Source organism: Lygodium microphyllum, chromosome 13 (assembly GCF_053477565.2).
Source record: "Lygodium microphyllum isolate KBCC chromosome 13, Lygodium_microphyllum_v1.1.10, whole genome shotgun sequence".
In the NCBI taxonomy this organism is placed as follows: Eukaryota; Viridiplantae; Streptophyta; class Polypodiopsida; order Schizaeales; family Lygodiaceae; genus Lygodium; species Lygodium microphyllum.
The window spans coordinates 133,628,551-133,656,058 of record NC_141147.1 but is presented as its reverse complement, the minus strand read 5'-3'; the positions used below and the strand labels follow the sequence as shown (position 1 = coordinate 133,656,058).

The 27,508-nt window shown below is 42.7% G+C and overlaps 1 protein-coding gene across 3 annotated transcripts; it reads right to left on the bottom strand.

Annotated features, from left to right (window-relative positions):
• LOC148027233 (2-oxoglutarate (2OG) and Fe(II)-dependent oxygenase superfamily protein) lies at positions 1–27,508 on the bottom strand. Of its 3 annotated transcripts, none has more exons than XM_087691787.1 (9): positions 27,222–27,508; positions 27,013–27,139; positions 23,684–23,759; positions 23,526–23,598; positions 22,905–23,000; positions 3,410–3,454; positions 992–1,127; positions 532–890; positions 1–442 (listed from the first exon to the last, which is right to left on the bottom strand). In XM_087691787.1, exons 1-9 carry the CDS (start codon positions 27,276–27,278, stop codon positions 113–115), a joined length of 1,299 nt encoding a protein of 432 aa, XP_087547913.1. In that variant the 5' UTR covers positions 27,279–27,508; the 3' UTR covers positions 1–112. The 3 variants fall into 3 exon arrangements, with proteins under 3 accessions (XP_087547913.1, XP_087547914.1, XP_087547915.1); XM_087691788.1 differs by having other exon boundaries at positions 992–1,121; XM_087691789.1 differs by lacking the exon at positions 3,410–3,454 and having other exon boundaries at positions 992–1,121.

Here is a 27,508-nt window from a genome sequence, read left to right as displayed (position 1 = left end):
TATCAAATAACTATATATACTAGACCACAACAAAAGAAAAAGGCAGTCCAAAGTGAACCACACACCTCCTGATATCTGTACTTGTACATATCAAATAACTATATATACTAGATCACAATGCAATTGCTGACAGAGATCTCAAGCTTTTCCACTCTGGGTAACATTTTAATAGGTAATCCCCATGGGCAGTAATATATTGCTCCCATTCTTCTACGAGCAAAGCCCTCAGACTATCTCCACTTGCACTCAAAACAATGCTAGTACTAGCATAACTATTGATATTGCCGTCACCACCACCTTTTATGCAAGCAGTGTGTGAGATTTGAGTTGAGTCTTCTCTGATACGTTTCACAATTCTGTGGCTTAAGATGTTTTCTTCTACTGCTGTTGTTGCTGTAGTCAGGTCTGCTTTGTAATTTATCCATTCTGAAAAGAACAGCACCTGTGCAAGCGACAGAAAATATAAGCTGCTACATAGCTAGTGTTGCACAATCTCTGCTGATTTCCAGTAAGGTTCTCAGTGAATACTACCTGGAGTGCATGCACACTGTTGGCAAACGTGTAGGAAAGCCCATGTCTATCAAGGTGCAATTTTATAGGGTTTTCCAAAGCATCCTGGATACTTTCATGCCCTGATATTTCTAAGCGTCCCTTGTACTGGTCTGTAGATTCTCTAGTGATGGTAGAAGAACATTCTGCAGCTGTATCACTTGTGAAGTAGAAATCTAAATCTGCGAACCTTGCTATTCTGATGTCTGATTCCAAGTCCCTTTGATGACGGCCTGTAAGATCTCTGTACTTACTTTCTGTTTCGTCCCCAACATTGAGTACATACATACTGCAACATGCTGAGAGTGGTATCCATGATTTGGTGTAGATAGAGGACTTCCCTAACAAAAGTAAAAATGCAAAGCTGTTTGGTTAAATCTACATTGAAAAGCATTGCCTTTCACAGAATAAAGAGGTTTTTTAGCACAAAACGTGTACATACCAATAGCACCATCACTTGGTTTCAATATTGCTGGTACTGAAGCCAGCCCCTCTATTAGTTTCACATCTTCATCGTATGAATTATCCAACGTAAACCACAATGCCAGTGTGCAACGCTCTCCATTCATCACCTGTGTCTTAAATCTTAATCAGTCACAGCCTACACAATTAGATATCAAGCAGAACACGTTCAGCTCATTTCAACAGCACTTAAGACTCATGAACAGGCACTGCATAATGTCTCTTTAAAACCACATTTAACACTGACACTCCACCTCCTTTAAAATCTCTTCACAGTCGCTGCCGTTTTAATTCCTCTCCCTCTATGCCAAACAACAGTTCCTCTTTTATAATGCTGCGCTTCAAGCTTGAAAGTGGATTAGCAATTTGATTCCCAAACAGAGGGATGGATGTTGCAATATGAATGGACAAACCTATCTGAAAACCAATAAAGGGAGGAAATTGCTGTCAGCCTGACAGCTAAAATGAATTCATTACCAAAGCACAGAGTAGTGTGGTCAAGTTAGCTGCAGGTTTGCTGGTTAATAGGCAAATCCTGAGGGAAAAACAAGGCAACAAGATCGAAAATCAGAATCCAGACATCATGACAAAATTGAACAGAACATATTAATACCCTTTGAATATCTGCAAGAATGGAATCAGAGTAGCTGGAATGCAAATCCATGGGTTGACAGGTACACATGTGATGTGGATGTCCAAAAGCTTTTTGGAGTGCTCTCACCCGGAACCATTAAATACATATTATATATAAATATTCATGGTCTTTTGTGCATGCATGCATGGGTGTGTGATGTGCATGTGCACACGTGTGCATGTCCATGCATGTACATATCACACACAGTCGCATACACATGTGCTCACATGCACAGCTTGCAGGATGAAAAGATGACAAATATGAATGGATTTTCATCAAAGCTGGTGTTTGAAGCCTGAAGCACTAAAAGCGGGATACTACAAAGGGTCTCACGCCATGAGAGAGACATGTAAAAGGAGGGATTGTTTTAGGACGGATCCAATGCCTTATCTAACTTCTTTTTTCCATAAAAGGTAATTGTATTAATTACAGAAAAAAGTACAAGACCACATGGTTACAAGGTACAGGATGGCTCTAGGCCATTGTGCGTAAATCCGAGACATCACAATGAAGGTACAAAGCAAACAAGAGTGACTAAAGGGGGGCAGAAGAAACTGCAATGTGCCAAGCAAGCAGATCCTATCTAGGGAGAATATCTATTAACTCAATCAAGTCTAGCTGCCAATGAAGAAGCCCTTTCAAGGGGGCTATATGACTCTGCACGCCCGATGAAGCATCAAAGATGAATTCATTCTTCATGGTCCATACATGCCAGCAACCCTAGAAGCGTAAGAAAGGAAAGAGCACTTTCATATCAGCCTGCACGGGATCCACAACCTTGGGATATCTAGTTTGCTTTCCCTTCTCCACCTCAGAGCACTCTTATGATCTCGAGGCTGCCTCAACCCCCATATACAGACATGAAACTCCCCCTTCCAAGGCCTTGCCTCTAATAATCCAAATCAACTATAGAGAAATAATGAAAGATGATCCATTAGAGGCATGCATAAGAGCACAACTCACAAATCCCTGTACAGTAGTGTCTAGAGGTACTCATCCGTTTTTGGTAGTGGCATAGACAGGCCAATATGAAGTCAAGAGAATAAGTGGGAGTGTGGGAAGGCACCAACATTGAATTGAGAGTGTTCCTCCAGAATCATACGTGGGTTGTGCTTAAGTGGTTATTGGAGCTCACATAATCACACTTTTCTTATGTCTTACATTGCTATTAGGGAGATAGGATGACAACCATAGCCAGGGCTTCACCGGCTGGCATAATCTGAGGTACCCTATACCTGTCGCAGTGTCCCTCCAGTGCATGTACAAGTTCAGTCCTAATGCCACCCTTATCCAGCACAGTGTCCATTGACAATAGATGTGGATGATTGATTACAACATGCCAAATGTTTTGAGCTCTTAAGACAGGTGAAAAGATACCAGCTCAAGAAAAGGAGTCTCATCCATGATAGAATGGGAGACCCTAATGGAGCAGGGTGCAGGTGGGCTATCACAGGCTAGCATGAAAACACTAGGAAGTGAAGGCATCCCATAGCCTCTACCCAGAAACAAGAGTACTCCAAAGATCCAAAGCCAGACTTGCTGAGCACGTGTGCAATCCATAAAAATGGCAGAGAGTTTCCAAGGTGACAATCCTTATGTTCTCACATCAGACACTCAAGCAAGATGTACAGTCGTGTTTAAAAGACATAGTACTTTAGTTCTGAATACAGATTGAGCACATTTTGACTCTTCAATCCGACTGAATACAAGTTAAACATGGAAAAGCAAATAACACAAACAAAGAGAGTTAAGGCAAGGTTGTACCTCATCTACACAATGTATGTCCTCAGCTCTGTAAATAAGCACATCCTACCAAAATTGTGAGAAAGAACAGCAGTCAACCTCTCTCTCTCTCTCTCTCTCTCTCTCTCAAAACAAAAAAATAAAAAGAAGAAGAAGATTAGCAATGCCATCAACAAGACAAAAAGAGAAGCAGATAACACTCCAACAAAGAACACACATCTCCTAGAGAGAATCAAGAAACTTGAGATAGAGTGTGCTTCACCAAAGGCAAAAGTGGAGGTCCAAGACAAAGAGATGGCAATGTCGTTGGAAGAAGTCACTTGCCTATGATCCAAGTGCCAAATATTGTAAGGCCCCCAAGAGATGGCAATGCTGTTGGAACAAGTCACCTGCCTATGATCCAAGTGCCAAATATTGTAAGGCCCCATGGCTGGTGGGTCAAATGGACCATGTGGGTGGTGAGTCAAGGTGAAACATGTGCATGGTGAATTAAGGGGAACCATGTTGGAGGATGTTTAATATCCTACATGTTGATAAAGGATATTTAATATCTTACTCCCCAACAACCTTATCCATCCACCTCCCTCTCACTTTAATGGATCCCCCTTTATGGATCCATCCTCCTCTATAGGGGATACAATAGGCCTAAGGTAGCCGGCATTATTGCACCCTGTACTAGATGAACTTCAGCTACAATCCACTTCATAAATCCACCTACCATCTACTTTATGGATGCACCTACCACCCACTTTATGGACCAAATCTATTGGTGGATTTCTATATTTTGTCACATTCACAGATGAAAAATCCAGCTTTATTTGGGTCTATGGGCTGAAATCTAGGTCCAAAGTATTTTTTTTAAGACTTTTGTTATCATGTTGGAGAACTAGAGTGGCTCTCACATTCACATTCAGAGACACACACACAAACACAAACATTTGTTTTTTTTTTTGTAGTTATATATACAACAGCCTCATAAAGAGGTCAACATGGTTAGGTGAGAGAAAGGTGGATCCATAAAGTGGATGGTAGGTGAACAACAAACATCATTGTGAAGTAGATGCAATTTGGATGGAGCACCAACATGTGAATCCTTTGGAGAATAAAACCAATGCATCTCATTGAGTGGGCAGCCTTCACAAATGTGATTTGATGGTAGATGGACTTTAAGAGGATCTTAGACCATATTCCTACGATTGGAGCCTTCATCAAAGCATGGTAATTAATGTGCCCAAGCCTCTGATGCCATAAATGAGTAGCTTGCAATGAATCTTTTACTAACAAGGCAAGATTAATAGGAGTTACAGCAAGCTGTTGATCTTATGAATCAAGATGACAAAGACCTTTCATGAGAGTACCAGTTAATACAATGGAAAAAGTAACACCGTCGTATTATACCGCACAGCAAGGGCCATTAAAGACAACTCAATAGCCAAAAGTCCAATGATGGAAACAAATATAAGATTCTTAATTCTGGCACAAAGAGAACATCCTACAAAATCATAGGAGTGCCGGAGACACTAATAATTTCAGTATGACCAATACCTTGAACAACATATGAAGATTATTAGCACACATGATTGTGTCCCCCCTTAGCTACATTAGAAATAGAAATAAATAATTCTTGACAAGAGGTAGTGTTCTTACAAGCATTGCTATCGAAGTACCTAGAAGCAACATCAAACACAGAATGGCATTCATTGTGAACATCGGGATAATACTGACACTAAATAAAGAACATATACTCCTTGAATTGTGTGAGGTTCAAGTGGACTCATTGGTTAACCCATCCATTTATTTTTTCATTGTAAAAGGGCACTTAGGCAAGTGAGCACTCCCTTGCAAGGGCACTATTTGCATATCATCGTGTTTTGTGACTTGGCCACTTGGATGTATGTGTGGACAATCTTTCCAAGTAAAAACCCATGCATCATGTAGCATGTTCCCCCTTTACCTCATCAAGCAAATAATAATGGGCTTCCTTACTCACCTTTGGATAGCAAGTAGCTACTCTACTCCTTGTAATATATCATCATCCCCAACACCCTTGAAGGTAGTCTTCCACTATCACAACATAAAACAAAAAGAACTTTTATTCTTTTTCATTAATTTACATAGTCAATTATTTATCAAATTTGTTTCCTTTGTATTAAAAGGTATCTCAAAAAGTGCATTAGAGCTGGCCACTTATGATTGGTCACAAGTTAAGGTGGATCCACATAATGGACTAGAAGAAAGGTAGTACACACTTCCACCTATATGACCCAAATGGACGGCTGTGATCGAAACTCAAGCATATCACGGTCTAACTTGCACACAAAAAGGATTAATGCCTTGAAGTGTTGGCTAGATCCACCAAAGTAGACAATTACATCCAACAAGATGGCATAATCATGAAAAGTTTATACAATGTGTATGTGTGGGCTGTGTTGAACTAAAATACTTCGCACTCTAATTAAGCGCTTTCAAACAGCCCCATACGTGGAAATTACCAAAAGTTTCATAAAACAAGGAGCAGTTCCAAAGAGTTTCTATATCCTACATGCAAAACCCTAATTTGGGAGGATCCTTATGCATCTATAATAGATAGCCTGCCAACCATTCAACCCCATCCTTGTGTGCATAATCTATTGTCTCTCTATACATTAACCCTAATTTCTGCCATCAGCCACCTTCCCTCTGTTGTCCACCAACCCTTGCTGATTGTAGCATCATTCTCTCCAACACTTGGCATCTCCATCCCTGCTCTTGTCTGGCTACCTAGGAGTCTCACATTGCTGTGTTTTCAGCAGCCAGCTGTCACCTGCAGTTTCCTCATCATTATCACTTGGATCAACTTGTGTTTATAGCTCTAGATGTGGCCACAAGCTAATCTTCACCTAGCGATTGTATTAGCCTGCGTTTTTGCAGCTGATATGGCCGCCTACATCATCCTCCACTTCCTTTGCTGTCGCCTGGGTCTCCTACTACCTTGGTGATTAGTGTTTTGCAGTTTCTCAGAAACCAACATCTCCGACTCGTGGTTACAACACTTTGGACCTGTCTCCGATGGACATCACACTCCAACACTCTTCCAACTCTACCCTTGAGCATTCTGTACACTCTTACATTCATTTACTTCAAAGTTCTCTTCTCTCAACAAATGATTGTAACTCATGGTCTCATAGATCATTTTGGCCTTTTTCCAAACATTAATATATCAATTCATTTCTTTCTTTGTTCATATTTGTTTCTTCGTTCGAGTTTTGAGTTTTGCGTTTAGGCTTTGAGTTTAACAAATCACTGAGTGTGCGCTTCAATCATGGTGGTACTTTTTGTGTTTCCTCAATGCAAAACCTAGTATATCTTCGCATGGTATCAAAGCTGATGCTCTTGTAAAGAGTATCCTGTAGATATTGTGGAGGCTTGGTTTATGTGAGGTACATGAACGATATATAATTGACTCATAATGTCTTAGTCACCTTCTTTTGGGGATCCCACAATAGCTTATCAAGCTTCTCCATCATTGGAGACCTTGAGGAGGCATTATGAACTCCGCAATGAAAACAACACTGCACCTTCACCTTCTTTTTCTTCTCACGTTCTCAATTTCAAACACATTACAAAGGAGCAGTTTGAAGAGTACTTACGCATCATGTATAGTTGGGCTTACACCCCCTTTTACCAACTTTCCTATTTTGTTTGGACTGGTTGGTGAGACTGGCCATCTCTTCAATCAAGGAGAACACACGACATTTGGGACGACTTTCGAAACATCTTCCTTATCTCTACCAAGCTCAATGTCAAGTTTGTATAACCCTTATGAGTTGCATGAATGAAACCTTCCCTATTTCTCATTTTGATGTGCTTGATCTAAATAATTTTCATATGCAAACTTCAATAGAGGGACTCTTGAATCAGACATCCTTCATCAAGTATATTCACATCTCTTGTTTCATTTGAGTATATAAATCAATCTTCTCAAATCTCTCCTATCCGATCCACTTCTACTCCATATCTCAATTTCCTCTCTTCTTCATTCTAAAACCTCAGATTGCACTCCATTTCTGCATCCAAGTGTCATGAGGACGTGAAATTTTATTGCTTTGCTTAGTATTTGATTAAAAGTTAATCAAATATGCTAATGTGACTTGCATATGTAAGGTGTAAGTCAAATATTTCATAGTGTAGAATCTAGGACCCCAAGATATCAATTGGTACCAAAGGCAAAAGTTGTAATAAGTTATGCTTGACAAGTACTAGGTGGTGCCCGATGTCAGATTTTGACCTAGATCAATTTATTAGCCACTAATGTCGATGGTAACATTAGAGACTAAGCATTAATTAATTAATTAAATGTCGATCTAAGGGCTAATAACTGCTCAAGGATACTTGGAAGACAAATTGGCCTAGCCAATTTAATTATTAGCTTGTGAAATTAATTTTTTGAGCACTATAATAATTATTAAATTAATTTTCAAAACTAAAAAAACTAGGATTAAAAGGCTGCTGCTTAGCAAAGCTTGCCCATGCAAGTGGGAAAAACGTTTTCAGGGGTTGATGGAAGTCTATTCTAAAACATTGTGAGAGAGAAGCACAGTGTTAGAAAGCAACGAGAGGCTGCTGATGTGATTTGCAGCTGCCATGGATCAATCCTACAGCATGTGACAACAGTCTGGAGTCCTCCAAGAGCAGTGACAACAGCCCAAGGTCCTTTTGGTGCAGATGATGGCATATAGAAGAGAGGAAAGCAATCTTTTTGGTGGTTCTAGGCTATAGGTGACAACTTCCATGGCTGTTTGAGCAGGGCAGTAATAGCTTTTCAACGTTTCTCTCACGATAAAACTTTGAAATTTCCCTCTCATCCCCCAACCATCTCTCAAGTTATCTCAACATTTTCAATTTGTTTGAGCCATCAGAGAAAGAGATTTCAATCAATCTCTGTTGTAAACCCTAATTTACAACAAAAACCAGGGTTCTGGCAACCGCCTCAAGATGCGGGCTCAAAATTGAGGGCTTAGGACTTGAATTCCAGTAGCTAGAATTGAGGAATTTCAAGAAGATTCAAAAGACCAACCAGCCAATATCAAATTTGAAGCTGAATTTGTCTTTCAAGGAGCAAGGTGAAGGCCAATCCCTAAGCAAACCACAAGCAAATTGGTTTGGAGGCTTACTAGTCAATTTTAATAACAACAGGCACTTGGATTAGTGGAGGAGATCAAAGGATCTCAATTGTACTCCTTCCATTTGCAATATAGGATAAAGAAATACCGCAAGGGGGCACCAATTTTGGGGCCAACCAAGTGTCCAATGTCCAAGATTAAAGTGGTAAACTGTGCATTTTCAGTTTATATGAATTTTATGCTTGCTGAATTAGTACTTAATCAAGTTATTTACCACCCTATCTGAGGAGGTAGGTTGGTTTCACCAACACACTAGAAGTTGAATCTGTCACAAGTAGATGTAGCAATTGAAACATAAATAGATGCTGAAATAAATTGTTGAACACAAGGCAGAAGAGAAAAACACAGTAGAAACACTATTGAGAAGAAAACTCACAAGAATATTCAAGAAATGAAACCCATGTATCAAACACGAGGCAATCATGTGCAACGGTGAGTCACTAGCTAGATGGACACTAGCACCAGCTCTCTCTCTCCAACATGACCTTAAGTGATGAATGAATGACTAAGGAGGGAACCCAAAATATAACGGCCAAAATAATGCCATAAATGGCAGCAAGTCGGCCAACAATAAATGCCTAAATAATCACTAATGTGACTGCCATAAAATGCCTAAAATACATGGTAATGCTAAGCATAGCCCACACTCACACATGAGCTAACTAAACTACTAACGCCCTCTCTCACATCATGGGCAATCAATCTGATACAATACGACAATACAATGATAATCATCTTAGTCCATACAACAAAGACCGCTAGAATAGGACTATGGATACCCAAGCAGTGGGTGATCAAGCCACCACCAAGGTGCCTTGGAGAGAACTTGATAATGATGTCGATTGAACCAGAACTTGAAAAATAGAGAAAAATCATAACAAATCTCTATGTCTATCAGCAAAGTCTTGCAGTAGCATACAAGATCATCCTATCAAAAATGCCTCTGAACATACATGACCATGGATTTCCCGCCTTCAACCGAGGCAATCAAAGTGCCCCCCTTACGTCAGCTTGAACTAGGAGCAAATCCCACTCTCTATCAGCCATCATAAACCTAGATGTCAATCCCAGCTCTAAGATTTCAAAACTCGTTGGACTTCAGTCAACGCATCAACGATGTCCCGCTCTAAAACATGTGCATCTATACACTTGTATAGATGAGGCTCACCTGCTCCACCTCACCACCCTCTTACACTCCCTCTTTGCTACTAGAGAGTCGTGAGTTGCGGTCATCTGCACTAGAAAGCAGGAGCAAGGGCTACCAAGCTCTTCCCTCGTTCTAAAGAAGATAATCCTTTCTGCACTATAGCCTTGGCCTTGGACAGAGGACCCGAATTAGAGTCGAAGGAGGTGGATGACTTGGCAAAGGAGTCCATATTCTCTTGTTTTTTCCTCGAAGCCACTAATTGTGTGCAATCCTTGTGCAAATGTCCCTTCTTACCACAGTGATAACACTCGCCTTTTGACTTTTTTTTCTTGTTATTCCTCTCTGAAGCTACAAAGGCCTCACTCGAGCCACCAAACTGCGATGGAAGACTTCCTTGTAACTGCAAAGACGTCTCATGCTCAAGCACCACCAAGGATATATATAGAAAACTTACGGGTGTCAATGACATCTAAGCTCTCAAAGCATTGGCTACTCCATCAAACTCTAGGGGAAGCTTGTAGAATATAGTCCCCACAAGATGAGCCACTAGAAGGATAGATTGCATGTGTCGAAGCTAATCCTGTACGTGTGTGACACGAAGCAAGAATAACTTAATAGTATCCTTCGCATCAAACTTCCTCTGCTAGAGCTGTCCATAAAGAGTAATGGTATGCATAGGCAAAGGGGCCTCCTACAACATCTAAAGCTTCACCCAAATCATTGGAGCAGTCTTGCAAGAGGTGAATGCTAGAAGGATTGCTTTAGAGATGCAACAAAGAAGAGTAGGATATGCATGAGCATCATCAATATCCCATGTGAGAACAGCTTCTTCATAGTTGTCCTCATCAAAATCAGCTGGATAGGATGCTCACGAGCTCTAGACGGAACGTACAATCGCTTCTACACAAACCATGCTTTCATAAGAACACTCCATGTTAGGTAATTAGGGCCGTGTAATTTGTCATCAATAGAACAGCAGCAAGGATACATCTAGAGAGAATAGAAAGAGAAAATGAAGGAAAGAAGAGGAGAGAGAGAGAGAGAGAGAGAGCACAACCAAACCAATAACACAGACTACACAAAACAGTGTTCACACAAAGTGTATAAAAGCTGATCACAAACACAACTGCAAAACAAAGAAAAGAGATGGACTACAGCCAACAGACACTGTCAAAAGCCAAAAAGTGTTGTTGCCCAGCATGCAAAATGCAATAAACGTAGCAGCTATGCAACCAAATGCTGACTGATCGCTAATAAAATAATGCAGAAATTGAAAACGCAGCATGCTGAGCCAAAAATGCAGCCTGCTGAAGGTGGGAAGCAATGTGATTGGCAGCAGACAGCTGTCGCCAAGCTGTAAAGAGTGTGTAGTAGTCAAGGTAAGTCAACAATCAGCAAGGGAAGACCAGTAATCAGCAGAACATAGCACCAGGAGTGTAGATCCTGAAATCTGATACCATATTAGAAGTGGACGCAACAATGGAAGCATAAACAAATACTGAAAACAAGACAAAGGAGAAAAACATAGAAGAAACATTGCAAAGAAGAAAACTCAAAAAATGCTCAAGAAATGGAATCCATATACCAAACACGAGACAGTCCCGTATAACAATGAATCACTAGCTGCATGGGCACCGGGCACCGGCCCCCTCTCTCCAACAAAACCTCAGGTGATGAATGAATGACTAAGGAGGGAGGCCAAAATAATGCCATAAATGGTAGCATGTTGCCAAACATTTAATGCTGGCCAGCCAAAAATAAATGCCTAAATAATCACTAATGTGACCACCATAAAATGCCTAAAACACCTAGTAATGCTAGGCATAGCCTAAACTCGCACATGAGCTGACTAAACTATTAACAGGATCCTCCATCTCCACTCCTAGCACTTTCTCTTTCTCCACCTACCCTCACTTCACTACCTCTTTGCACCATGGTACATTGTTAGGGGGAATGCCACCCTTTAACACTATGCCTCCCACATACCCGTACATAAGCACTTTGTTAAATCTTCAGACGGCTATGATGGGCTTCCCCCCAACTACCCCCAATCACTCACCTCCTCATTCATGGACTCTCCAAATACAAGGATTTCTATCCTTTGATTATGGTGCATTGTCACACACTCCATGGGTCATTCTTGCACAAGGATTTCCATCTTCTGTCCCACATGTCCCTCGATTGGCTCACCCCAATCATATTTGTCAACAGAGAGCCCACAATGCCACAATTAATGTTGAATTAATGCAAGGGTTGCTTCCTGAGTTCCACTCTCAATTACAGCATTTTCCCCTCACATCTAAGCATTGGAGTCATCTCATTGACCACTACACGGCAAAGATCACACTCAACATATCAATCTCGAGTTTGAGCTTCAAGAGTTTTCCATTAAGGAATAGGACAATCTAAAAGTCAAGTTAAAATCCCATTTTGGCCTAAGAGGTGGTATCAAGCTATCTTAGAATTAGCCTTCAGCATCAATCATAGTATTGGCTAAATTTGTTTGGCTCTCATACAACCCCAACAATAATTTTAAGCAATTTAAAAGGAAATTACAAATTTCTAGAATTTGGTAGGACAAGTAGCTCAAAATTTTCTATAAAAAGAAATCACAAGTATTGCCACATTCATCCCTTTTATCTCACATCTTCACCAACTCTCCATTATCATTCTTTGCTTTCATCATTATATCACCATCAGCTTATGTTTCTGCGTTGCTCTCTCCCCATCATCATTTGGGTCCAATGTTGCCACCATCATCCAATGTCCACCACCAATCTCTATCATTAGCTGCCTGTTATATTCACTCTCCTCCATCCCCAACATCACATCATTTCTGCATTTAGCATCCTCAAACTTACCATTCCTGCTGCCATTCATCTTGTCTGGCTCCAAAGCCTGCCACCTGACACTCCTTTGCCAGCTTGGACTGCAATGTCCTCTGCGTCCGAGGTGTGGGCAGCAAGCTGAAATACCTGAAATCTGCAAAAAACGAGATTGTTTTCTAAATGGAGAGTGATCAGCAACAGTCGCTCTACTGTAAACAGCTGCAAACTACGGGTGGAAGGCTGGAAACAAGCGCAAGACTGTAGATGATAGCAAGGGACAGCTGAGACTGCAATGTCCTCCACGAAAGGGGTGTGGGCAGCAAGCTGAAAACACCTGAAACCTGCAAAAACGGGATTTTGATGCAATGGAAAAAGAAAAGAAGTGGATGCCGAACCCACCACTAGTCTTTGCTATCAATGGAGTGGAGGATCTTTGCCGTTGTTTGAGCAGATCCAGCTCTGATACCATGTCAAAAGATGATGTACCAGCGAGACAGTAGGGTTTGCGGGGAGGAACACGGAGTGAACTCGGTAAACATTGAGAAGAGAAGAGGAGAGAGAAGAAACTCTGATGAATGGAATGATGAAGATCTGAATCATGGAGTGAATGTGATACAAGGGAACAAGGGTGTCATAGCACAAGGAAGATGATGAAGATAGCCACGAACCATGAACCACAATGTCCTCCTAAAGGGGTGTGAGGGCAGTGGAGAGACTGGAGAGAAGAGGTGACGGATTGAATGAATCAACCGTAAATAATGAGTGAGAGAGTGGCCTATAAATAGGCATAATCAGTCTAGGGTGGCACCTAGAGGCCACCCTAGAGGGAGGGCACTAGCTGTCTAGGGTGGTGCCCCGCTATGGGCGCCCAGCCCCTTTTTGGGGCTGTCCAAAACACGAAACCCTAAATGTAGAATGCAGAACGCAGAATGCAAAACTGTGGGTGAAGGGTTTCTCAATAGGATGAAGAATGATGAAAAGGCAACAAACACAACTCCAAGAGCGTAGAACATAGATCTTGGTGGTGATGGCTGTAGCCGGGCAAGGCCAAGCCAAAATGCAGTTGGTAGAATTTTGGGCAGCATCACTCTCCTTTGTAGTTGCAAGTTGAGCAATGTACTGGATTAAGGATTCATCCAGGTGCAACATTGTTATGGCCTTTCCCTCTCCTACAGCCTGCGTTTTTAGTCTTTCTCTCTCATCACATGCGTTTTTAGTCTCTCTCTCCTCACTTGCGTTTTTCTACTGGTTGCAACCTCTTATTGCTGGTCACATCCTCCTCCCACTAGCAACTCACTTCCAAACCTTCCACTGCCCTCCTAGCCCTTGAGGCGGACATTGCAATTCATAGTTCGATGCCGACCTCTTTCTTCTTCAGCAAGGCACACTGGTACCCATGGCTTCTTTACCAACAAATGATCAGACTCCTCGGTGCTCCTACTGTGGCATCACTGGACACACTACCAATACTTGCCGACTTCGACCTTTGCTCCCCACCCCCTGGAGTATATGCATCTTCCACCAAGCACTCCTTGTGCCACCTCTCCTTTTTGGGCCACACAGATCGTTCTGCATCGGCTATCAAAGTACTATGCTCAAGGCAATAAGACGCATCCGATACGCACTAAGTCCTTTCGAGCACATGGGGGATCGATTGGCACTACGACCTCCTAGAGATTGTCGCAATACAGGCAGTCTTCTTCCACCTACTTTCGGGTACAGTGGCTACCACAGCCCGCGGTTCTACAATCCACTCCATCGAGAGAGAGTAATTGTTTGATACCGTCTCCTCGTTAGTACGCTCCTTCGAGAGACGGTGGTTGCTCGACTCCTTCCTCTTCTTCGGCTTCCCGGTCTACTCCATTAAGAAGAAGCGACTATTGCCCACTCATTGCTCAATCTGAGCCCCACCCTTCACCCTCATCTACTCAAGTTCAAGAGGCCACCTCTAGGAGTTCTTTACCACCACAGATACCTTCTTCGACGCAACCTGTGGCACTTTCTTCATCCTCAGACATTTCACAGTCTGTGATCCATGAGTTTTTGGATTCCCTGTCTACCTTAGAGGGGGATTCAAAGGGGGATGATTTTCTTTGCCCTCCGAGGGGGCATCTACATCTCCTGCGACTTCAGAGGGGGCTCTTTTTCCTCCATTTTCAAAGGAGGTCCCCACCCACTGCTCCATCCTTCGCACACCCTGGCGGAGACCTTTTACCTTCTTATTCTACCCTTGGATGGGATGGCTTCCTTCCGGCGGTCATCTCACCTATTGATACCTAGGATCTTGAGAATCTACCTAGATCGCGGCCTTGGAGGTTCAACCACGACTTGGTAACAAGGCCTTTGTATTCCTTCTTGCATGGATGCACGGAGCTAGTGGCTTCTCTCCCGAGGTTGAGTTTCGGGTTCTCCAATTCACTCAGTCTACTATTCTTTACTACAAGTTACCTTTCAGGTGGAAATCTTGGATCTTAGGAATCCTCTACATCTTCTTCCTCCTCTTCTTCTTGCCTTGGTCACTTGGTCAGCATGGAGTCAACTCCTGAGATCGAGTACGAGCATGTCCTTATGGTTCTCGGCACCACACAAAGTTCGACATTCCTCCTATGCATTGCATGTTTTCATCATCTTTGTACTAGGGTGCTTGGGCAAATTAACAATTTCCCCACAAGGGACACTGTCCACGTGGCACTTGCTGTATGAGCATTCTTTAGTATGTAGCATTCCATCTCCGCCTCTCTCTTCTCTTGTTCCCCTTTTTGGGCCTGAGAGGGGGTGTTGAGAAACCCTTCTCTTGCAGTTTTGCGTTCTGCGTTTCGCATTTACGGTTTTGCGTTTTGCGTTTTGCGTTTAGGGTTTCACAGTGGATAGCCCCAACGGGCGCCCACAACGGGGCACTACCCTAGACAGTCGACACCCTCCCTCCGGGCTCCACCCTAGACAGACTGTGCCTATTTATAGGCCACTCTCTCACTCATTCTTTACGGCTGATTCATTCGATCCGTCACCACTTCTCTCCAGCCTCTCCACCACCCTCACACCCCTTCAAGAGGACATTGTGGTTCGTGGTTCATGGTTGTCTTCATCATCTTCCTTGTGCTATGGCACCCTTGTTCCCTTGTATCACATTCGCTCCATGATTCAGATCTTCATCATTCCATTCATCAGAGTTTCTTCTCTCTTCTCTTCTCTTCTTAGTGTTTACCAAGTTCACTCCATGTTCCTTCCCACAAACCCTACTATCTTGCTGGTATGTCATCTTTTGACATGGTATCAGAACTGAATCTGCTCAAACAACGGCAAAGATCCTCCATTCCATTGACAGAAAGACCGATGGCGGGTTCGACATCCACTTCTTTTCTTCTTCCACTGCATCAAAATCTCGTTTTTGCAGGTTTCACGTGTTTTCAGCTTGCTGCCCACACCCCTTTCGCAGAGGACATCGTAGTCTCAGCTGTCCCTTGCTGTCATCTACAATCTGGCGCCTGTTTCTAGCTTCCACCCGTAGTTTGTAGCTATTTAAAACAGAGCGACTCTTGATGATCACTCTCCATTCACAAAACAATCTCGTTTTTGCAGATTTCAAGTATTTCAGCTTGATGCCCATGTCAGAAGTGGTGCAGCAATGGAAGCGTAAAGAATATGCTGAAATAAATGCTGAAACACAAGACAGAAAATAGAAAGAAAGAATGAACACAATAGACAGATGAGAACTCAGATGTATGCTCGGGAAATAGAATCCATATCGAACACGAGACAACAGCATACAACGGTGAGTCACTGGCTGCGTGGGCTCCTCACCACCGGCTCCTCTCTCCTAGAAGGATCTCCACTGATGGCTGAAGCACCAAAGACTGTGGAGGAGGAGCCCTATAAATAGCCACAAAAGTGGGGAGCATAAAATGCAAGTCGGCCAGCATTTAATGCTGGTCGGCCAGCAATAAATGCTAAAAGTACATCATAAATGGCCACAAAAATGCGCCATAAAGTACTGCATAAAATGCTACATAAAATGCCCAGCCTCTGCACACAGACTCACACCACCAGCTGACTAATATCTGCTAACACCCTCTCTCAGATCATGTGTGATTTGATACAATAAAATAGTACAATGATGGAGAATCATAAACTACACAACAAAGAAACACCAGAAGGACCATGGATGTCCAAGCGGTGAGTGGCCAGCCCACCACCAAGATGCCTCGGAGAGTATCTGATGTCGATGTCGATCGTACCAACAACACCGGAAAATAGAGAAGACTCATAGCAGCTCTCTGTGTAATGTCACCTATGTCACTCAGGACATACAAAGCCAATCTGCCAAACATGTCTCTGAACATGTGACCATGGATTCCGCGCCTTTGGCCAAACCACCAAAGTGTCCCCTCATGTGAGCTCCAGACGAAAGCCTCTCGCTCTCTGTCAAGAAGAACAGCTCATCATGAACCCAGAAATCAACTCCAGTCTCTAGGATTTCACTGCCAGATACCGTCGATGCGTCAGGGACATCCCTCTCTGGATCCTGTGCATCTATATCAAAATATAGATGAGGCACTGCAGCCCCACCAACACCCGCTCACACTCCCTCTCTGGCACAAGAGAGTCGTGAGGGATGACCGCATCACCACCACTAGAAAGCAGCCGAGGAAGGGGCCACCAAGCCCTTCCCGCGATCCGAAGAAGAGGATCCCTTCTGCGCCTTGGACTTCTCCTTGATCGGAGGATCGGAGTCGGAGTCTGATGAAGGAGAGGACTCATCGGTAGAGTCAGCATCCCGCTTCGTCTTCTGCTCCTTCTTCCTGGAAGCCGCTAACTTCTTGCAGTCCTTCCGCAAATGTCCCTTCTTGCCACAGTGGTAACACTGGGCCTGCGACTTCTTCTTCCCGTCACCCCTCTTTGAAGCTACATAAGCCTCACCTCCATAATGTGCCAGAAGCCGCCCCTGTAATCTCAAGGATGCCTCATGCTTAAGAAGCATCGAGGTCATATGTGTAAAACTGACAGGAGACGATGATGTCTGCGCCCGCAAAGCATTGGCCACTCCATCAAACTCCGGGGGGAGCTTGTAGAGAACCGTCCCGACAAGATGCACCTCGGGAAGAGCAGATTGCATGTGCCGAAGCTGGTCCTGTACCTGCGTAACACGAAGAAGAAAAGACTGAATAGTATCTTTCGGCTCAAACTTCATCTGCTAGAGCTCGCCATAAAGTGTGACGGCCCGCATGGTGGAAGGTGCCTCGTACATCTGCTGCAACTTCTGCCATACTTCAGGAGATGTCCTACAGGAGGTAACCGCCGGTAAGACCGCTTTAGAAATACACCGAAGCAACGCCGAGTAAGCACGGGCATCGTCTGAGTCCCATGTGAGCACCGCTTCCTCATGGTTGTCCTCATCAAAGTCTTCAGGAAGAGGAAAAGGACGGAGAGGTCGAGCAAGAGCTCCACAGACGATGTACCATAGCCGCTTCTGCACAAACCAAGCTTTCATGACAGCACTCCATGTGAGATAATCAGATCCATGTAACTTATATTCACTTGAGGTGCACGGAGGGGCCATCTGGAGGAGGTAGAAAAGAGAAGTAGAAGAAAAGAAGGTCGTTTGGAGAGTGAGCACAGCCAAAACGCAACCAAAAACACCAAAAATAGTGAGTTCACATGCAATATAACCCAAAGGCTGACCAAAATAAGCCAAAAACTGCTGCACAAAGTGAAAAAATCAGGTTAAAACTGCCAAAAACAGCAAAAACGGCCTGAATAATCAGAAAAACAGGCAAAAATAATGCTGTAAACAGCAAAACGCAGGCTGCAAACTGAAGAAACAGGGGCTAAAGACTGTTGCCAGCAGTGTGATGAAGGAAACACGGGCAGCAAAGAGTGGAACAGTAGTAAACGCAAATCTGTCCAGAAAAACGCAAAACGCAAATGCTGAAACACTGTCGCCAGCAGCAAATCAGCAGTCGCCAGCAGGAAGGACAGCTGGCTGATCAGCAAGAAAGGTGTAAATCCTGAAATCAGCAAGAAAACACAGCACAAATAGGTTGCAGCCTGAAATCTGATACCATGTCAGAAGTGGTGCAGCAATGGAAGCGTAAAGAATATGCTGAAATAAATGCTGAAACACAAGACAGAAAATAGAAAGAAAGAATGAACACAGTAGACAGATGAGAACTCAGATGTATGCTCGGGAAATAGAATCCATATCGAACACGAGACAGCAGCATACAACGGTGAGTCACTGGCTGCGTGGGCTCCTCAGCACCGGCTCCTCTCTCCCAAAAGGATCTCCACTAATGGCTGAAGCACCAAAGACTGTGGAGGAGGAGCCCTATAAATAGCCACAAAAGTGGGGAGCATAAAATGCAAGTCGGCCAGCATTTAATGCTGGTCGGCCAGCAATAAATGCTAAAAGTACATCATAAATGGCCACAAAAATGCGCCATAAAATACTGCATAAAATGCTACATAAAATGCCCAGCCTCTGCACACAGACTCACACCATGAGCTGACTAATATCTGCTAACAGCCCACACCCCGGACATAGAGGACATCGCAATCCAAGCTGGCCATTACTGTCTACAATAGTTTGGCGCCTATTTCCAGCCTATCACATACTATTCGGAGGTGATTTTAGCATGCTAACTGCTACTGCTGGTTTTTCCTGCGTTTTTAGTCTTTCTCTCTCCTCGCCTGCATTTTTACTCTCTCTCCTCACTTGCGTTTTTCTACTGGTTGCAACCTCTTACTACTAGTCGCATCCTCCTCCCACTAACAGCTCACTTCTAGCCCTTCCACTACCCTCCTAGCCCTTGAGGCGGACATTGCAATTCATGGTTCGTGGGCTGACCTCTTCCTTCTTCAGCAAGGCACACCGGTACCCATGACTTCTTTGCCAACAAATGACCAGACTACCAGGTGCTCCTATTGTGGCATCACAGGACACACTACCAATACTTGCCGACTTCGACCTTTGCTTCCCAACCCCCTAGAGTATATGCGTATTCCACCAAGCACTCCTTGTGCCACCTCTCCTTTCTGGGCCACACACATCGTTCTACATCGGCTATCAAAGTACTATGCTCAAGGCAATAAGACGCATCCAATGCGCACTAAGTTCTTTCGAGCACATGGAGGATCGATTGGCACTATGACCTCCTGGAGATTGTCGCAATGTCAGTGGTAGTCTTCTCCCACCTACTTTCGGAAACAGTGGCTACCACAGCCCGCGGTTCTGCAATCCACTCCATTAAGAGACACTAATTGTTTGATACCGTCTCCTTGTTAGTCCGCTCCTTCGAGAGACAATGGCTGCTCGACTCCTTCCTCTTCTTCGGCTTCCCGGTCCGCTTCATTGAGAAGAAGCGACTATTGCCCACTCATTGCTCAGTCTAAGCCCCACCCTTCACCCTCGCCTACTCAGGTTCAAGAGGCCACCTTTGGGAGTTCTTCACCACCCCAGATACCTTCTTTGACACGGCCGGCGGCACTTCCTTCATCCTTAGACATTTTGAAATCCATGATCCATGAATTTTTGGATTCCCTATCTACCTCAGAGGGGAATTCAAAGGGGGATGATCTTTCTTTGCCCTCCGAGGAGGCATCTACATCTACTACGACTTCAAAGGGGACTCATATTCCTCCAGTTTCAAAGGGGGTCCCCACCCACCACTCCATCCTTCGCACACCCTAGTGGAGGCCTTTAACCTTCTTCTTCTACCCTTGAAAGGGGTGGCTTCCTTCCAGCGGTCATCTCACCTATTGATACCTAGGATCTCGACGATCTACCTAGATCAAGGCCTTGGAGGTTCAACTACGACTTGGTGATGAGGCCTTCGTATTCTTCTTGCATGGATGTAGGGAACTAGTGGCTTCTCTCCCAAGATTTAGTTTCAAGTTCTCCAGTTCACTCTGTCTACTGTTCTTTATTACAGGTTACCTTTCAGGTGGAAATCTTGGATCTTAGGAATCCTCTACATCTTCTTCCTCCTCTTCTTCTTGCCTTGGTCACTTAGTCAACATGGAGCCAACTCCCGAGATCGAGTACGGGCATATCCTTATGGTTCTCGGCATCATACAAAGTCCAACATTCCTCCTATGCATTGCATGTTTTCATCATCTTTGTACTAGGGTGCTTGGGCAAGTGAACAATTTTCCCACAAGGAACACTGTCCAAGTGACACCTACTACATGAGCATTCTTCAGCACGCAACATTCCATCTCCACCTCTCTTCTCTTGTTCCCCTTTTTGGGTCTGAGAGGGGGTGTTGAGAAACCCTTCACCCGCAATTTTGTGTTATGCGTTTTTGCGTTTAGGGTTTCGCATTTTGTGTTTAGGGTTTCACAGTGGACAACCCCAAAAAGGGGTTGGGTGCCCACAGTGGAGCACCACCCTAGACAGTCGACGCCCTCCCTCCAGGCGCCACCCTAGACTGACTGTGCCTATTTATAGGCCACTCTCTCACTCATTTTTTACGGTTGATTCATTCATTCCGTTACCTCTTCTCTCCAGCCTCTCCATTACCCTCACACCCCTTCAGGAGGACATTGTGGTTTGTGGTTTGTGGCTGTCTTCATCATCTTCCTTGTGCTACGTTTCAACATTCAACATCTTTTTCTTCATTTGCATTCTTTTCCGAGTTCATTTGTTACTTGTGTTCATACACTATCTGTGATGCATCTACAAACCCTAGCATGTCCATGTGCCTTCATTACTTGATGTTCAAAAAGTGGCCTAGCCCTAGGTTATTTGCTTGTCGACATGTAAGTATCAAATATCATTTCTCATTATTCCACTAGAGGGCCATCCTACAAAAGAACCACAATCCCAATCTTGGAAGCCTCTGTGCGAAGTACAGAGGGCTTATTTCAGATTTGAGAGCCACCTATCTCAAGAGCCACTTGCTAAAGTAGCCACCTATCTCAAGAGCCACTTGCTAAACTAGCCAAAAGAGAAAGCTACGCCTTCAAAACATTAATTATACACTACATATCTAGAAAAATCATAGTTGTATCTAAGCTTGAGTCAAGTTCTTAACTTGTGAGCTAGAGGCTACTACATCAGGGTATGTCACTACTTAGGACAATAACCCGCATTCTTTGTAAACAAAGCACATTTTGTCTATGCGCATTGCACCCTCCTCCATTTATATTAATATATCACTAAAAGGATGTTGAGATATATTAGCTCCATTTCAGTTAAGACCCAAACTTTTTTGTTCAATAAGACCACCCTTGTGTCAAACATATAGAAAGTCTACCATTCACCACTCTTGTGCATCTATTTCAATCAAACATTGTGCATGAAGTACTTTCCTTGATTTAGTCCCCCAATGGATGTACTAGCACTTTTATGGTTTGCTTGAATTGTGATCAACGTTGCCTGAAAGCGATCCAACGCAAGTTTCTCTCTTGCTCACTTTGCTCTCCTTGAAATTATATACATGCATGCAATACTTGAGATCTCACGGTTCAACATTGTTCACATTTATGTCAAGACAAATAGCTTTAGGGGGTCCAACAAAGTGAATGCTCCAACACCAAAATACCTCTAACTCCTACTATAATGCTGGATTTGTCAAAGGCTTTCCATCTACAAAGTACAAATCTGCATTCTAACTGGCCAAATTACATCTTTTGTTCTTTGGGCTATTTTGTATAAGAGAACTTCACAGCATTATATCTTCTGTGATCTTCACAGAGATGCCTTCGGGTTTTTCTTAACCTTGATGTTTACAAAAGGATTGGTAAAGGAAATTTGGAGAATTGGAAGAAGAGAATTGGCTTCCTACTTTATTCTGGACATGAGATATACAAGGACATGCAAGTCCTTGCAAACTGTTTGGATAAACTCCTCATGTTTTGTCATTTTCTTTCTATAGTATAAACCGAATTGAAGTTTTCTCTTTCTTTCATCTGTTCGAGTACTTATATAGTAGCCACTATATTCCATGTGGATAATCATTGAGCCATATGATTCAAATTGCCCTTAGAGGGCAACCAACCCATAACACAATGTCCCATAGCACTTCTTGTGAATCATGTACTCTCCAAAGTGGACCTTCTTGGTTCTTAGCTTTGGACAAAAAGTAGATACAGAGCAGACTAAATCCACACATTTAAGTTCAAAGAGAGAAATTGAGTTAAAAAGGTTCAATTGTTTTGAAAATTATAAAGATCATGGCAGAATAAAAGAGCCAAAAGACTATGCTAAGCTGTTAAGTTTCTTCATGTTATACATCTTCACTGAAAGAATAAAAGTCAAAAAGTTAAATTGTTCTTGAAAGGAATATGCTATGTTTTCAATAAGAAAAACTTCTTGTACAATAATGCAACTAAAAACTACACTGTTTTGTGTAAACTTATAATTTGTTTGTTATACATACACCTCTATGTGGCACAATTGTTGCTGGTGAGCCATCTTTAAAATGGAAAAGACCTCCTTTAAAGTCCTCCTCGTGGCTGTTTAGGTAGCATACTGCCTACATAAATTGACAAACTTCAGACACAACAACAACAACAGACCATGTCTATAAAGCAATTATGGCAAAAATGTGCATGGATGTCTGGGAACATTGCCATCATAACAAGAAGTGACTGAACCAGTATGAATGGACTTATATTTGCAAATAAGAAATATCAGATGTGGACTGTGCCATAAAGGCTATCTATAAAACACACCTGACCTTTAGGAGATGCATTACCATTTAACCCTCCATGAGTTTGTGTTTAGAAACTATTTTTCTGTTTACATTAAAGACTGCTGGCGTGCATTGTGCTACTATTTATTTCTAGGCCATAATTATAGGCTTTAAAATTTATCATCAGCGGTGTCACAATGCAGTGTCACGATCCTCACAAATGTTTGATAAATATAACATTAATGCACAAAATGACTTGAGTATAATTTGGAAATTAATATTCAGATTCAATGACAGTAATTCAGTTAGAGTTAGAGATCACAAAGCAGATTTAAAGAGCTTGGAGTGTGGTGTGTGGCAAAATACTGTGAAATGCCTTTGCTTCAAGTATGGCCTGTCATTGTCACTATGCCATCCTATCTTTGCACCTTTGGTCCAACTACACCAAGAACATAAAATATAAGAAAGTCCCCAGCACAGCGCACTGACCATAAATTAGACACATGAAAATGTTGAAACCTTACCTGATTAAACCGGTGAATTCCAGAAAAAGCTTGAATTCACACCCATATTGCTCCTCAATTACTTCTTTCACCTTCTCTAATGGAGAAAATAGTCAACATGAAAAGCACCGGCAAACATAAAGACATCATAAACAAAGAGAACTGCCAATACAAACACTATAAACATTTCTGTAAGCCTGATTACAAACTCTACCTAGAAATGGATCTTATGATAGATCTAGGTATAAGCAATTACACTGAAGCCCTATAGTTATTTACACAAGCTGTGTGCTGTAGGTATGAATTACCATGCCAATATTATAAATGAAGACAGCAACAGATCTCTTCACGAAGCTTTTGCCCAAGGCTTCTATGCCTCATCACATGAGATTGTTGGGTCTACAAACACTCCCAAGATCTGAGAGGGGGTGTTAGCCTGTCACTTTTAGACTTGTCAATCTATCATCTTCCGGTTGTGAGCTCTTGTCACAGTCTAACGGAGACATGGGATCTCTTGCATTTTAGCATGCACTTCTCTTGATTTAGGCCTGATTCTTACGCATGTCAATCGGATTTCATCTCCTATCAGTCACACACTGTCCGGACTGCCATGACATTATTTATGGCACTTTTTTTCAGCAATCAAACTGCATTTATTGCAGTCCTATCATTATTTCCAGCTGGTCAATCATATTTTGGCCCCTATTTTCAGGTCAGCCAGATTTAGGGGTTTCCAGCTATTTATAGCTGCCCCCTCCCACCCTTTAGCCGTCACCTTTTGTAGGCTGCTCCTCGAACTGTGAGCACACTCCTCCATCTCTGGTGTTGTTGCTGCCATCATCATTTCAGGCCAAATTTCGTGCACTCACTGACACCTCGGGCTGCATGCAAGGACTCATCAGTCTATCCGTCTATATTTAGCATTTATTTCAATCAGTGCATATTTCTTTATTCCTTCATCTTCCTATTGTCTTCTTTCTCTATGTCCTAGTTCCTTCTTCCATTGCGCACTCTCACCGAAAGAATGACTTGGACAAGGTGAGCATATTGTCCCAATTTAGGAAATCCCCCAACTTGAGGATACTGCTCATTATGTTCCACTCGAACCCAAATTGATTCTTGACCTTAGGACTAAATGATCCCGTCGAACCATTTATCTCAAGTATTTGGTCAAGTGAAAAAAACCATCCGGAGGCAGAGGCTACTTGGGAGTCCATATGTTCATTGAAAAGTCATTTTTCTCACTTTATTATTGCTAAGGACAGCAATCATTCATAAAGGAGGAAGTGTTATGTCCCTGGACATCCAAATGGGCGCTAATAGCATTGGTGAAGGTGGTTTCAAAGTGACTTAGTGTGAATGCACAAGGACACTTCGGGGTTAGGATAGTCAAGTCCTATTTATAGGACTCAAGGCCCTATTGTGACATTCATTGTACCATTCATTCATTCATTAGATTCTACTCTCAAGCATTTTTGCTTTTTTTCATTTTTATAGGAGTTGTGTTTTAGTAGTGTTCATACATTCTATATTTTCTCAATGCAAACCCTAGCATATCTCCACACATGTAGCTTGCCTAGCTCTCCCTTTTATGCATGTCTTTACTCTTTGAACATATGAAAGCTATTGAAACTTGGATCTATATTTATCATTATCTACCTTGTTCCTCTTTATATAGTTTGTCTCATCATGTTGAAGCAAGAAGTTCAAAGTTTGTATTTGAAGATATAATGCCTCATCACTTATTTCATGAGTCGGAGTCGGAACTCATCATGTTGAAGCAACATGTTCAAATTTTATATTTTACGATTAACCTTAGTTTGTATATATATTCTAATGACTATATGAAACATTGTACTTTATCCAACTTTTTTAAAAAATTTATACATTGTACTTTATCCAACTTTTCTAAAAAATCTAGTGTGTACAATACCATATTAAGTCCATAGACTAGACACATTGGACACACTGTAGCTAATTAAACTATGAATGACCTTCATGGTTGCCCCAAGAATATAACTCGGCTATGGGAGGGGAAGCCTCCATGTTGACCAAAGAGGGTGAAGCTCGAAAGACCAAGGAAGAAGCTGCCATAGGAGTGCCGAACTACCCAAGTCTCCAACCCGGCCAAGACTGATTGATCCTTTCAATCTTTAAAACTGGTCTTTAAAAACTGGAAGGGCAATAATCATAAACTTAATCTAAAAAGCAATTAACCTTAATCCTCTTGATGGCTTCTAATTGAGCCTTTTCCTTTTTGTTTTGGGTTTCAAGGGTTTTTAGGAAGAAGGGCTAGAAAGGGGGCGCCAAGGGCCACAGCCGTGGCCAAGGCAAGAGAGAAAAAGGTCGGTCTGGTTGGGAATTTTGGGAGCATCCCACAAGCATCTATATCTATGAGCCCACTAGAGCTAGGGTTTGTTTTTCAAGGACTTTGCCTGGTGTCCAGCTGGCCATGTTGGCTGATTGGTTAGTTTTGTGTGGCATCTCACGTCTGTCTATAGATAAACATCCTTGTATACTCTCATTCTCCATTGAGTGCATTATCAATCAGTGCTATTGTTGTTCTCTCATTTACTCTCAACCTATCCATGTTTTCATTCCAACTCCTTTTGTAGAAAATGCTGATTACATTCTGCCCAATAAGTGTTTCCTCCTTTCTCCCCCGACAAACATGTGAAAACATGTATTGACACTCGTACACTGATACACATCCTGGGGGGGGGTAAGGAAAAGGGCAGTCTGGTTGGGACTTTTGGGAGCATCCCACAAGCATCTCTACGTATGAGCCCACTACAGTCTTAGTAGCTTGAGCTAGGGTTTTTTTTTTTCAAGGACTTTGCTTGGTGTCCAGCTGCCCATGTTGGCTGATTGGTTAGTCTTGTGTGGCATCCCGACTCTTGTGTGCGTCTCACATGTCTGTAGATAGACATCCTTGTATACTCTCATTCTACATTGAGTGCATTATCGATCAGTGCTATTTTCTCTCATTTCCTATCACCCTATCCGTGTTTTCGTTCCAACTCCTTGTGTAAAAAATGCCAATTACATTTTGCCCAATAAGTGTTTCCTCCTTTGTCCCCTGACAAGCATGCAAAAACACATATTGACACTCACGCGCTGATACACATCCTACAAAGAGGATTCGGAGAACATCTTCAAGCCATACTTTGCTCAGACTAGCAAAAACACAATTCACAACAATAGGCATGGACTAGACCTTGTCATACTCCATCCAATCAGCATCGATGCCGCATTCTACCGATCAAGTGATCGACATTTTGGAGCCCCGAAAAAAAGGAAAAAAGAAACATGTTTTCTCTCAGTATATCGTTACATGAGAAGGTGTGTACCTCGGATGTGTATGAAAGGGATTATCAAGGGCGAGCAATTGGTAGCAATCAAATGCAGCAGAGTGGTTGACAGCACAGAAGGCCGATAACCAGCAACGCCACAGCTTTTGTGAATGAACTCCAATTCCTGGAGCGAGATAGAGAGAGAGCTTTAATAAATCCCTCTCGCCGTCCTCAAAGTGTATCAAGGAGAAAGGAGGACGACGTACCCTGCAGACGCTGTCAGGTAAGAAGTTCTTCAGATGCAATCTCTTAGCTCCCGCCATGGCGCGTGTGTACAGTTTTGCTTATTATGAGTCCGATGTCTTGGTTTTGACGAATGTTGAGAGTTGCTGTGATCAACAAAAAGCATTGTGGTGACAAGGTAGAACAAGCCCCCCACCCAACATTACCTACCCTAGCTTCGCTGCTATCAAGCATTACGCAAACGCCCCATAACTTCGCTTAAGAGTCCATTCCTCAAGGTGGTACAGGATCCCCATTTGACATTATCTGC